General features: G+C 44.3%; 1 protein-coding gene across 1 annotated transcript in view; it reads right to left on the bottom strand.

Moving 5' to 3' along the window:
- CCDC33 (coiled-coil domain containing 33) overlaps positions 1–13,907 on the bottom strand; it is a 1,193,032-nt gene that overhangs the window by 298,179 nt on the left and 880,946 nt on the right. Inside the window, exon 14 of the mRNA XM_085643888.1 lies at positions 998–1,200. Coding sequence (XP_085500014.1) covers positions 998–1,200 — 203 coding nt within the window. The remainder of the gene's footprint in view (positions 1–997; positions 1,201–13,907) is intronic.

Genomic DNA, 13,907 nt, shown 5'->3' on the forward strand with positions numbered 1-13,907 from the left:
TTATCGCAAAGAAGATAAAACATTGAATTCTGCACGTTTCCAGGAGCTTGTAGTTTAGAGAAGGACAGATTTTCGGTTCTCTATTAAGATATTAACGAAGATGAAACTTCCAAATATGGTGTAGGTAAGCATGGACTTTTGAGCGGGATCCACGGTGTACGTGACAGCGCAGAGAGCTCAATGTGCCATATTTACATACAATGGCAAACCTTGAGATAGGAGTAAGTCTTTTCTAGTCTTTGCCCTGGTTCTTGTCTTCTGCAGCGATTAAAACATGATGAAGTGTTGCTTGTGGCAATATGCTGCTTTGAGCAATTCTCTGCCTTGATTATGAGTGAGACTCCTTGACAGTTTATGTTAGTGACAAAGGAGTGAGTGAGACACCTCCGCGTGATAAAACGTGTCAGGCTCCGCTTTGGATGCAAGATGCTGCTCTATTGACGAGGATCTGGTGCACAAGAGTGAACAGTGACTTGGTCTTTGAGGAACCATTGATTAGTGGGGCTCTGCTGAGTTTGTGAGATGAACTCCGAGGGTGATGACCAAGACCTCTCTGGAGTGAAACCAAACTATGCATACATATTTTTCTGCTCTAGCTGACCAAATTTCAACTTTGAAACGTGTTGTTACTGGTGAGGCTCTGTGGTGTCCCTTCGCTATACTTGGTTCTTAGACAGCAAGCAAAGGTCTGTTGTGAAAGGTTCCCTGTGTGTGAGTATACTCTGGTCTAAGGATGTGTGCTCTGTAATGACTGATGAAGACAAGATTTATACTGAGTGATGCCTTACCAGAAAGTATACTTTGCAGTTATTCTCAACCACAAGTAACATAAACTCTTCTGTGATTGTGACTTATTGTGTTAATTGTGTGTTTGCGTTAGGCTGTGTTAGGAGGTGTAAGTAAGGCTTGTAGACAATCAGGCTCTGATGTATGTCAGAGTTACACCCTTGTACAAACGATTGAAAGGATCTCTGTTGTTTAGGGTGTTGTGGCTTACCTGCCCAGGTAGTCCAGTTCCCCGGTCTCGAGGAGAGATGGCTGCGGATGGAAGTCTTCATTCTGGGTGTTGTCTGTAGGCTGGATGTGTCCAGGAACCTGCTCCTTTCTTTCACGAGGTGACTTGTGGTACAGGAGATGGTAATCAGGTAGGACTGCTGTCAGTGCATCATGAGGCGGGAGACTGACCCCATTTCTCCTCAACTAAAGGAGAAAAAATGCAATCATGAAATGATTATCTTCACTGTTGATATCCAGTCATTGAAGGAGACGAGAGACTTTATTTATATATGTACATATATATTGTTTCTCTTTGGGGAACACACACCCCTTTTGCCATTTACTCCTAACCTTTCTTTACCACTATGGCCCCGTATCACTACCTACCTTCAAACCCTAAACTTACCCTTACAGTAAATGAAAGAGTCACGCACAATTGTGAAGGAGCACAAGGAAGGTCCGGGCACTTCGTAACGGAGGAGTGGGGAGTAACTAATGTTATGATAGCTTTGACTGCATTTTCAAAATACAACTATGGCTACTGCCCCAACCCGTGTTCTGGCATAAACCAGGGCAGACCATACCACTGTGCACACGTAGAAGACGCCTCCTTGGTATTGCTGCTCTATGCGCGCACAGATGATGCACCGGTTGGCTAGTCTAAAAGTTAATGCACTTCTTTTGGGACCTGGTTCCTCAACAGATCAGAGTTTGAGGTTGGGTAAGATTATCTTTTCCCTGGGGGACTTATGATAACTGTCTTGTTATTGGTTTAGGTTTCGCTTTTTACAGCAGTCCGATGGGATGCTCCAATGCTTTCTGGTCAGACCATGTACTTTAAAGATGAGAATCATATCAAGTGAACAAACATCATAAAACAACGTCGTCGATAATGTAAAAAGATGCTTTGCTTTCACAATAGGTCTCTAGTGAACTTCAACAATTTGATCATCACAGATTAGCTGGATGACGTATCAAAGGACACAGCTGCCAAGCACCACACAGCCTGATGACCTTATACTCCATTCCAATCACAATACCTCTTTATATTGAACAACAGACCATTCTGGCAATCAGAGTCCAGCGTGGTGGCTAGCAGAACACCCACTTGCTAATGGCAATAGAGCTCGAGGGTGCGGAAAGAGGCGTCCTACCCATCTCAGTAAATCCTATTTACCCAAGGGGCATTAAAAACTGCTCCAAGTCCGACCGAAATACCCACAGCTAAGACGAACAGCTCAACGATGCGTGAAAGATACCACTGACAATCAAAACACAGAATGATTACAACTGACAATCAAAATACAGATTGATTACCTAACAAAATACTTTGTGGCAGCGCAAAACAGCGTGATTAATGTCTCCCTGAAGCTAACAACAAAGGGTGTTGGAATAACAAAACACCACCAGCGAATAACAACACCGCTATGAAAAGCTTAATGACCGAACATAAGATGCCCTGCCAATCACCATGCAGACTGATGACTTACAGAATACCACCGACCATCACAAAACATCTCAGTGGCTTAACAAACTATATGCCTACCAAATACAGATTACTGAACTAACAAAACACTCTGATAATCACAATAGAGTGTATGTCCTACCAAAAACATACTATTCTCAAAAGCGTTTAAAGACATATTAAAATAAATATGTACACTAACCTCAATCATACACCTGCACCATTACCAAACAAAGTATATCCTGATAAGGAAAGACCAAAAGAGCCCCACATACCAATCACTATAGAACTTGATAACAACAAAATATATACTAATCACAATGTAACTCAATGACCCAACGAAATACCTGTGTTTACCAGCCACAGCACTTCTCAACAGCTTAAGAAAAAAACTCACTGGCAATCACAAAAAGAAATGGCAAAATACCTCCCTTACAATTTCATGACAATCATAACATTATCTTGTGGTATATTAACAGAGTTAACTGGAAGTCATAAGATAGCTTTATTATGTGTCACTGTGAAAACACATAACCATAATAAATAGTGTTGACTTGATGGCAGAACAGTTTCTCTCCTCCCCGTCCTCTAGTGTATACACTCACATCTTCAGCTAACAACAAGGCACAGTGACCGCATAAAATGACTCTACTAAAATTCAGTAGACGTGAGTAAGATCACACTAAGACACTCACACAATACAATCCCGCTCACTGTCAATCACAAAGGGCGCCGCCATCTGACTTCACGTGTGCCAAGGAGCCCTCCGCATTACAGTTGAGCTTACAAACATCCCATAATGATGGTCTTATTTGAAATGACTTTTGAAAGACCTGCCAGCATTACAGAAGAGCACACTGATGTCACGGTGGAGCTCTGACACATCATGACAGAGTTCAATGGTGTACTCATGATCCTTCACGTCACAGCAGGGCTCACTGATGTCACAACTGGACTGTCTGACCCGATTATAGTTCTTAGCTAATGATCTCGTCTCACCATAACAGAGCTCCCTGACTCCATCATGGGGTTATTTAATCCCAATAAAGCATTCACGTCATAAGTGAGCTTCGTGAGATAACATAACTCTGTGACAATGCACTCGAGTTATCTGGGTTGATGAATACATTTGATGAATTCACAATACAGTCTTTTTTGAATCACAATAGACCTCAGTGATCTTAAGTGACTCTCTGAAATCAGGTGAACTCACAGAAAAACAAAGTAACTCAGGGCTATCACACTGTGACTCACGGGTCTTGGCTTAAGGTATTAATGCAGTCACAGTAGGGTCCTGTAGCATCTCATCAGAGCTCACTGACCTCATAGGGATCTGCATAATAATACACCTTTCACATCACAGGTGATCTTAGTGAGATATACTTGATGAACCCCTAATATCGTCCATCTGAATCACAAGAGAGCTCAGTGACCTCAAGGGGTTCTCTGAAACTACAATGAAGCTCAGTGACCTCACAGCTGCTCTCAAAGAGAACACAAACAACTCAGGGTTATCACACTACGACTCACTGGCCATGGCTAAAGGTACTGATGCATTTACAGTGGGAAACTTTTGTGTCACAATAGAGTTAAATGATGTCATATAAGGACTCTGCTGTGACACAGTAACGCTTAATGACATAATCATGGTGCTTCAGAAAATTATATCTAATTTTGTTAAAGGTACGAGTCGATGTATTAACACTTTTAGAGTGCGTAAATTTCAATAGGTATCTTAGAAGAGTTCGAAGAAGGGATGTGAAAAACGACTATTTATTTATTTGTATAGATGAGATTTAGACAGTTTTACGAATATAAGCGTATAACAGCAATGTGCTACTTTATGTTACAATCCGAACCAATAATTTTCTGCCACTAATGGCAGTTCTTTTAACGGCAGAGACACATGCCATTTTAAGGCCTTGCCTGAGATAGCTTATGTGCTGTCACTTGCAAGATATTTTGTTTGCTTACATTGAGCTGAGAGCTCGCCCAATGCCTACCATTGGCCACTCTTATTTGCTTGCTTCTGATTTGTTAACCTATGCAGACTTCACTCTCCTTTTTAGGTCTCGCCTGACCCAGCGCATGCGCTGGTCTGGCGAGACTTATTGAGAGGGCTCCAAAAAGTGCTACCAGGCCAGCCTAGAGCTACAGTGCATGCGTGCGGGCACGCGCGTTTCACCGCAAAACTTTCACTTTCGCGGCCGCTTTGATGTTTGGTCGTGATCGCGATCACTTTCACTTTCGCGGCAGCACGGCCGCTTTGCATAGCCAATAGGTCTCGCTTTTGGGACCTTATAAGTATTTAGTTATGCAAATGTTGCATGGCTAAACACTTATAAGGTCCCAAAGGCGAGACCTATTGACTATGCCAATGCTTGTTCTGTTTGATCCTCTGCTGAAGCATGGCCAAAGTGCTTGTGTCTTTCCACTGCTCCAGTTTGGGGTTTCTAGTTTTTTAATTTTTGTTGACACACTCAGTGAGAGTGCATACATCTTCATGTTGCTTTCCCCTATCTGTCCCCTCCATGCCCAAGTTCTTCCTGTTGCTTGCCCTCTCTTCCATGCATGCTTCCTTCCTGTTTGCCCCCTTCTGCTATTCGTGTTATTGCGTGCCCCCTCCAGTTCTCTGTGTTGTTGCGTGCCCCATTCCGCCTCTGTGTTGTTGTTTGTTACTTCCTGTACACTCATGCCCTTCATGTTGTTGCTTGCCCCCATTTCGCTGGAAATGAGACAGGCATTTGAATAGGAATTCATACTTCAGCGCCTTATTCCATAGCTAGGGGAATGAGACAGGGATGCCCTCTCCTGCCACTACTATTTGTGCTGGCTCTTGAACCCTTGGCTATTAAGATATTAAGATACGTGCGGTAGCGGTAGACAGAGGGATACGGGTAGCAACTGCGACACACTATTTCTGCATATGCGGACGACATTATACTTTACCTCAATAACCTACGGGTCCTAACGAACCTTTCCCTATGATGTTTGGACAGTTCCAGACACTCTCTGGCCGTGACGATTAATGAATCCAAATCATATGCTTATTACTTCAGGGACACGGCCCGCACTGAACCCGTCCATTTTGGGCAAAGGACGAGGCCGCTGGCGCCCACAACATTTAGATACCTTGGCATACAAATATATAGGGACTCACAGGACATGTTAGATGGTAATCTGGTGCGTACTATCAACGCACTTAAATCCCAGTTAGCGTTTTGGACTTCATTACACTCTCTGTTGCAGGCAGAGTGGCCATTTCCAAAATGGTCATGTTGCCTAGGTTATTGTATTATTTTACTAATTTACCGATATTAATACCAGCACACATTTTCAAATCATTAAATACAATGCTGTCTGAACTAATCTGGGGCAAAGGGAGGAGAAGGCGGGTGGGGCTTCAGAAGTTACAGCTAGACACAGGCAGAGGGGGGCTGGGAGTTCCCGATCTGCAGGCATACTGCTATGCCAGCCAGCTCCATTGGCTTTCCTACTGGACGGCAGGCCGTAACCTGCAGGAAATAGGGATGTCTAGACAGGATTGGGAAAAGGGATCGCTCCACAATGTATTACTTCCAGGAGGGAGACATATCCAGCTAGCACCCCCGCTTCTGCAAGTAGCTGTCACATACTGCAAAAGAGCTATAAGGTACACTGGGCAACTGGTTCCATACACCGCTAATATACCGCTGATGGGCATTCCTACGCCAACGAGAGTTGTTTCAACCAGATGTCTGAGTCAATGGTGAGCTGAGCGAGTTAAGACAGTAGGGATGCTGTTCACAGACAACATTCTCATGGATCATGACAACTTTGTGAGGGAACATGGAGTACCCAATACACTATATATTCTCCATGCCTTTATCAGATTCATAAAACGTACCTGGTCGCCCGAAGGCACTGAGCCCAAGCAACACGAACTAACGTACATGTTATATTTAATGGGAAATGGGGGACATCTCACCAGATCGAAATATAGAAGTATCCGCACTCATGCAGCTAGGCCGCTACCAGAACTGCGGGATAAATGGGCCAGAGACATAGGCCGTGACTTATTGGATAAGGAATGGGACAGAGTGCTTGAACATCCTAATAAAGTGTCTAGGAACCCTAAGTTCAAGATGATACAGCTCATGCTGGTACACAGAGCATATTTGACACCTTACAAATTGAGCAAAATGTTCCCTGATATTGCTGATTCATGTTCCAGATGTCATGCACAATCAGCTGACCTACTACACATGATTTGGTCATGCCCACGTCTAACCCCGTTCTGGGGGACCGTACATGAACTGCTTTGCGACTCCTCGCCTGAAAGAGGGGGGGGGGGGGACACAGTGGAGCGGTGTCTACTATGCATAGTCAACAGGCCCGCTTCTAGCGGGTGGGCCGGGTGAGCCAGGCCCACCCAAACATGAGCCTGGCCCACCCAAACAGGAGCCTTGGTCCTCGCAGTGAGGGCTTGAAGGCAGGCGCGCAATGCCATTGGGCTCAAGGTGCTTCAACCCCCCCGCCCCCTCGTTTGTGTCAGCCCAGCCGAGACAGCATCCCGGGCTCTCACACACAGACAGTTTTAGAGATTATCGCAGCCGCACCCGAGTACTTCACAGGTCTTTAAAAGACCATTTACATGTTAACGATGCTTTGTTTTTTCACCCCTTCATCTCCACATGGCCAAAGGCGACAAATCCTTTCTTTGACAACAGTAACCTTTGCCTACTGTCCTGCTGCGTGGATATTTATTTTTCTATGCAGCAGAAAAAAGAAGTTTGTTTATTCCTATTCACCTATCCTGACCCCTGCAGCTGCTTATCACACCAGGCTGTGACACAAAGTTTGACTAATGGAGTAGGTAAGAGAATGTGTTACTATTAGTTTTTCTTTTTAAAATCTGTGCAGGCACAGCAGGACACATACTTTGTGTGCGCTTCATTTAAACAGTTTTTATCATGATCATGGCAGATGCAGGACAACAATAAGACAATAAAAAATGCCCAGATAATGCTGGTGATTAATGATCCTGCTGGAGAGCAATCATTTGCCTGTTAGTAGTTTTTAAATGCAGATGAACTGTATTTTATGGATAGCTCAGTGGGTCACTGCCTTTGTCACAGAGATCCTTGTGTTACTTGCAGTTCAGAAGTTACAATCCTAACATAGGACAGTGACCAATAAACTGTCATCAAAGCGCTGCATACAAACATTAATTTTATAGTTAGAACTTTGCTTTTTTTGTTTTGTGATATAGTTAGAACTCCCTCAGTCTTTCATCATTCTAATGTTGCTAAAATGAGTATGTTTGGGCAGATATACGTTTTTATCAGTAAAGCTGACCCCCACGGAATACTCTTTAAATCCTAAGCTTGTGTTTCACCAGACCAAACACTCTTAAAACATACTGCCCACCAGTATGGATGACATGTGATTCCTACACCTTGTAATCCTCATTGTTTTATGTGACATTCCCTGTAGACTGATATACATACTTGTATGATTCATTGTCTCTGTATAATGTGTGCCTGGTGTAAAGTACTGACACACACTACACTGATATGAGTAGCGCTATAAAACAAATGAAATGCATATGAGAGAGGGGCTACGTAAAGATGAGGGGCACTGTTGGAGGGTGGCAGTGAGGGAATCCAAGGAGGAGGTAGTGGGAGGGGTTATGGAGCGATATGGGGCACTGTTGGAGAGTGGCAGTGAGGGAATCCGAGGAAGAGGTCATGGGGTGGACGGGGGAGCTAGGGAGAGATGAGTGGCACTGCTGGAGGGTGGTAGTGAGGGAGTCTGAAGAGGAGGTCATGAGGGGAAGGGGCTACAGAGAGATGAGGGGCACTGGTGGAGGGTGGCAGTGAGGGAATCCGAGGAGGAGGTCATGAGGGGGAGGGGCTATGGGTAGAAGAGGGGCACTTGTGGCGTGTGGCAGTGAGGGAATCCAAGGAGGAGGTCAATAGGGGGGGCCATGGAGGGATGAGGGGCACTGTTGGAAGGTGGTAGTAAAGGTATTTATGGAGAAAAATGTTATTGGTGTGGCGCAAAAAATACATTTGCATCAGCGCTGAAGCCGACCCTGTCATGGCCTTTCTGTGTTTGTTTATTTAATTAGCAGTGGGGTCATAAGGGTTACTGTGGAACAAACTTTAAAGTGCATGCTAATTATATTTACTGCTATATTCAATGTTTTAAGTTTGAAGGTGATTTTACTAATGTTTTTACAGGGAAAAATGAAAGTGGAGCCCGAGGGTGCCTGATATGTGGCTGGGGCCCAAGGTCAGCTGTGAGATAAGGTGCACTGGAGAGGAGTAGTGGACAATCAAGCTTGTAAGGGAGTGCGTTGCCGAGTCCGGGGTCAGGTGGAGGTAGTAATGAAGAGGGATTCTCCCTGAAGGCTCGCACAGAGGGAACCTGAGTAGTGTCACTTGCCTGATACTACCACCTCAGAAACCTCCCCTTCCCATCAAAGGAACATTACATGGAAAATCGCTTTTTGAGAGTGATAATATTTAGAAATAGATTTGGAAAAGAGTGCGTTTTACTGGATCTTGTAAGACTAAGAGGAGATAAAGGAGGGCCCTGAAGCAGGCCTGGCTAGACATATAAGAGACAAATCGAGCCCGCAGTAGCCCACCCAAATGCAGCCTTGGCCCACCCAAATAAAAATTCCTGGAGCCGGGCCTAATAGTCAAGACGCGCAAAACACAAGGCACACACATTAGATTTGCCAATCTACTATTGGCAAAACGCTCCATTGCCATGAAATGGAAGTCAGTGCACCCTCCATCGACACTGCCCTGGCGTGAGGAGGTAGTACGATGGGGCAGGGCTGAAAGCATGGCACTTAGATGGGGCGAGAATAGAGGGCTGAGAAAGAATCCGATCTCATTAGAATGGGACGCTATTCTTGAATCTTTGGTCTCTGCGAAACCCTCTTCACATTGAATAATACACAGTACATATGCTATTAAGGAAGCGAAGCACTTGACAAGTATAGGTTCGGTATGACCCCCCTCCCCCCCAAACCAGAAAAAAAAGCCAGAACGAGTGGAGCTGTAGATTGAGCACCAAGTAGCTGGGGAAGCCATGTGTGACCGGAGATATATAAGATGTGTTATTACAGAAGTGAGCCGGGACGTGGGGGAGGGAAATAGAAGGTTGCTGTGGGGAGGTGGGAGGGGTTGGGTCGTTTGGTCAGACTGCTATGTTAATATGCAACATTGTACTCATGACAACATGTATTCAGCTATATGCAGGATGCCCTCATCAACTGTTTTATGGTACATATCTGAACGCTGACCTAATTCATGTGACAAAAGTAATAAAAATATGTTTTTTTTTTTTTATGTTGTGGCTTGCCCCCGCCCACTGTCTGTGTTACCACCCCATCCACCTGCTATAGCAAACAGCAGCACTAGTTGCATCATAGTGGTTTTATTTTTCAACTTTCAGACATTCAATCCGCACTCCCTCCTATTGTCATTTCTTTCCCCACCACCCATGTCGCAGCTTGCCTCCACCCACCCACAATAACAAAAAAAGGCCTAAATCGTGGACATCGCTGACCGCATCACAGACATTTTTTTACGCACGCCCTCTGAGTTGCAAGTCCTCCCTCCATCCATGAAGCAGTATGACACTTTAAAAAAATGTATATCCAGTCATGCTGCACAGCAGCCGTACTGGTGTTCAACATGACTGAATAACATTGACAAAGTCAATAGCTCTCTCTGGGCGAGACTTATTTGCTTTGCCAATACCTATTTTTAAAAAAGGTGATAGAGGCGACCCGAGCTGTTACCGTCCAATCTCTTTAATAGACGCATCTGTGAAAGTACTGGGGAGGGTCGTCCTTGTCCAATTGACTGATTGGCTAGAGGAAACTGGAACACTCTCCAAGGTTCAGTACGGATTTAGAAAAGGGATGGGCACCACAGACCAATGCCTAAATTTACAACTTTTAATAGGCAAATACACGGTGGCCAAAAAGGGAACCTTGTTGGTAGCCTTTATGGACTTGTCATCGGCCTTTGACCGTGTAAATAGGTCAAAACTATGGTCCCTGCTCCTTTCCTATGGAGTAGACAAAAACATCGTCTACTTCTTAGCTGATCTTCACAGGGATTTATCGGCCACAGTACGGTATGATCAATCGGGCAATTGCACAAAAGACATACCCATATCAAATGGAGTTAGACAGGGGTGAATTTTGGCACCCCTGCTTTTCACTCTTTATATAAATGAACTAGAAAATGCCTTAATCACCTCATGTAATGATATCCCCCGTGCAGGGAAATGTTTAATCCCTGCACTTTTATATGCCGATGACGCCGCCTTACTTGCAAGAACAGGAGTGGGCCTTCAGTTACTGCTAGACTCATTTGAGGGCTTTATGAAGGCCCTGGATTTAACTGTCAATTTTGCTAAGTCGCACGTCATGGTTATTGGTCCAAAATCTGCTAAGTCCAAAACGTTTAAATGTGGGGGTCACCAATTATCCAGGGTATCTTCATTTCCTTATCTGGGCGTTCTTTTTGATGACCAAGGCTCCTGGGTAACCCAAATTACAGCTAAAAAGATTGTTTTATCTAGAGCTACTGTGGGTGTTCTGGGTTTTGCCAGAAAGCTAGGTGCCAGACCAATGAGGGCCCTTATTCAAGTCTATAAAGCTAAATGCCTCTCTTTGGCATTGTATGGAGCTGAGTTATGGGGCTACAAAAATGTTAAAAGTATTCAGATTATTGAGGATAGGTTTCTAAAAAACCTCCTCTCAGTCCCGATTTCAACTGCTAATTATAATGTCCATCAGGAACTTGGAATCGGCTCTGTAGAAGATAGCATCGCTCTGGCCCCATTACTGAAATGGATTAGAACCTGGCTTAACCCAGACCTACAGTTAAATCATACAATCATGAAAGACTGTACATTGCTAGACTTTGGGTCCCGAATACCTTGGCTGAAATATATTTAGAACCTGGCCATAAAGCTAGGAAGGCCTGAATTATATCAGTCCCCAGAGGCCCTTGTAAAGGGTGACATTAAATGGTGCAAAGAAACATTTATGTACATATCTACCATGAATAGGGAAGGGAACGAGCTGGTTAAGGGCACCGTCAGGGCTCACCAGCTCTGTAAAACTACACCATCCATGGAACCATACTTAGGCTATGTCACAAATGCAAATCATCGTTTCCTACTGACTAGATTTAGACTAACCCAATTACACATCTTGTTTGGAGACAGGAAAGGCTGGAAAAGGGCTGAGGATCTTGGCCCTTGTTCCTGTGACAAGTTTTCCCCACAGGACATGACACATTTTTTCTTCTTCTGTGAGCACTTTATTGACATAAGGAAACACTTTTTATTCCCTATATTAAGAAATAAAGGCTTTGTTCAGGTGAGACCTGCTCTTCTCTATCTCCAGATGTTAAATAATGTTTGGGAAACCTTTAACATTGCGAATTTTTTATCCGTTGTAATTCGCTCCTTGAGGAAATTAACTGTATCCCTTTTAATGTTTTTAAACTGTATACATTGCTCTATTTTATTAATTTGTTTCAATGTGTTTTAGCTGTAATGGTTAACTAAAATGAATTCTATATTTTTAAAGTTATTTATTGTAGTATGCTTTTATGGTTTGCACCTAAACCGAATAAAGACTTTTTTGACTGACTGACTGGCTTTGCCAATGCTTGCTTCTATATACTATTTATAAAGGTAGAATCCCCCAGAGACAGCACCACCCTCAACCCCCATCCACCTCTCATCTGGCTTGGGACCCAGGAAATGTCATTTGGAAAGCAATGTCCTGATTGATAATCGGTCCCATACAACAACCACCATCAGATCTTCAACGCTCAACATGGCAGTCCCATTATCACCTAGTGCTACAACGCGGGCATTGAGGCACATCCTTATGCGTTGTTTTAAAGGTTTCTGGGGCCCCGAGCAAAATGTAGTAAATTACTTGTCAGCTATTCTCCACTGTACTGCTCTGTTAGAATGTTGCATGACATCATAGAATGCCTGAGTGCCTCTCTGGGTGAGATTGTCAGTTGGTCTACTCAGGCTGAGCTGTAAGGAGCTTGCTCCTGGTGGGTCTATCCTTGTACTATCTAACTTCTCCTACCATCCTGACCACCTATGCTGGAACCAAGCTACTAATAAAGAAGTAACCTGTATGTACAGATGGACTCTGTATCTTCCTTTACAACACAAAACATATTTTGAGAGCCCCTGTCTGGAACACCTTTGAACTTTATTACCCATTTGCTGCTATTTGAAGCCCCATGATGGCAAGCAAAAATGAATCAAATGTTAAAGGGTGAGACAGAGAAATGGATGAAAGGAAAATAAAGAAAAAGTTCTCTTTTTCAGGGGCCCTTTGGAAAGTGGGAGCCCTGGGCAATTGCCCCTTTGCCCATGCCTTAAAACGTCTCTGGATATCAACGCTTTACAAAAGAAAGGCCAATGTATGTATTCATCAATAGTGCCAGCGTGTGCCATTCAACCTCTTAGGGGCACTTTAGAAGCTTTGCACCTCTTCCATGATGCAGTCTTCCATAGTGACCCCCCCCCCCGCCCCCCCGCCCTCCAAAACCGGTTTCAGAACGTGAATAACCGATATCACAATCATGCCTATGGCAGTAAGATCAGAACAGAGACACCTATGCCTTAAGTATACACAACCAGAAGAGAGGTCTGTGGCATTTCAAAGGCAATCACTTTGGTGCGCAAACAGATTAGCAGGTTAACGCCATGTAATTTAATATCTTATGTGCTTTGGGTCAATTTATTCATTCACTTTTTGACAAGGCTAATGGGTGCTGTGGAAACAAGGAGTTCACACAAGGGCGGGGCGTGGCCTCTTGGACACAGCGCTGACGGCAGAGGTAGTCTCAGTTTCACATGCACGCTCAGTGTGATCGTGGGCACAACTTTTACTTCCTCGCGCTACAGCTGCGCAACTGCAACCAATGCATTACCGAACCCGACGTGACCCATTTACTGTCACTGGAAGGAGGGAAAGCTTGGTAGACCCGCGGGGGTTCCAAGGCGTGACCTGCACGTGATAACCAGCTATCTACTGCAGTTGAAGGAACACCCTGGAATGTATTTCGGGAATTTGAAATTGTGTCCTACTGTTACTCGCAGATTTGGGTAGCAGTCATATTAAACTCTTGTGCACCTGCGGTTTGCAAATTACAGTTTGCTGCTGTGCACACCCAACCCACTGAGCTATCTTACGTGTTATATAATGTAATTTAGTAAAGTTTAGACACTCAGCAAATGAAACACAAATACCAAAAGCAGCCAGACTTTGAGGCATGTTAATTCTAGCGCTGAATATGTTCCCGGTTACTGCCCCCACCTGCCCATTGGGTACTCACTGTGGTGGACAGGGGCCTGTAGAAGGTCGCCATCCGCTGCCTCTGTGTAGTGCGCC

The sequence above is a fragment of the Triturus cristatus genome, chromosome 3_1 (assembly GCF_964204655.1).
Source record: "Triturus cristatus chromosome 3_1, aTriCri1.1, whole genome shotgun sequence".
Taxonomy (NCBI): Eukaryota; Metazoa; Chordata; class Amphibia; order Caudata; family Salamandridae; genus Triturus; species Triturus cristatus.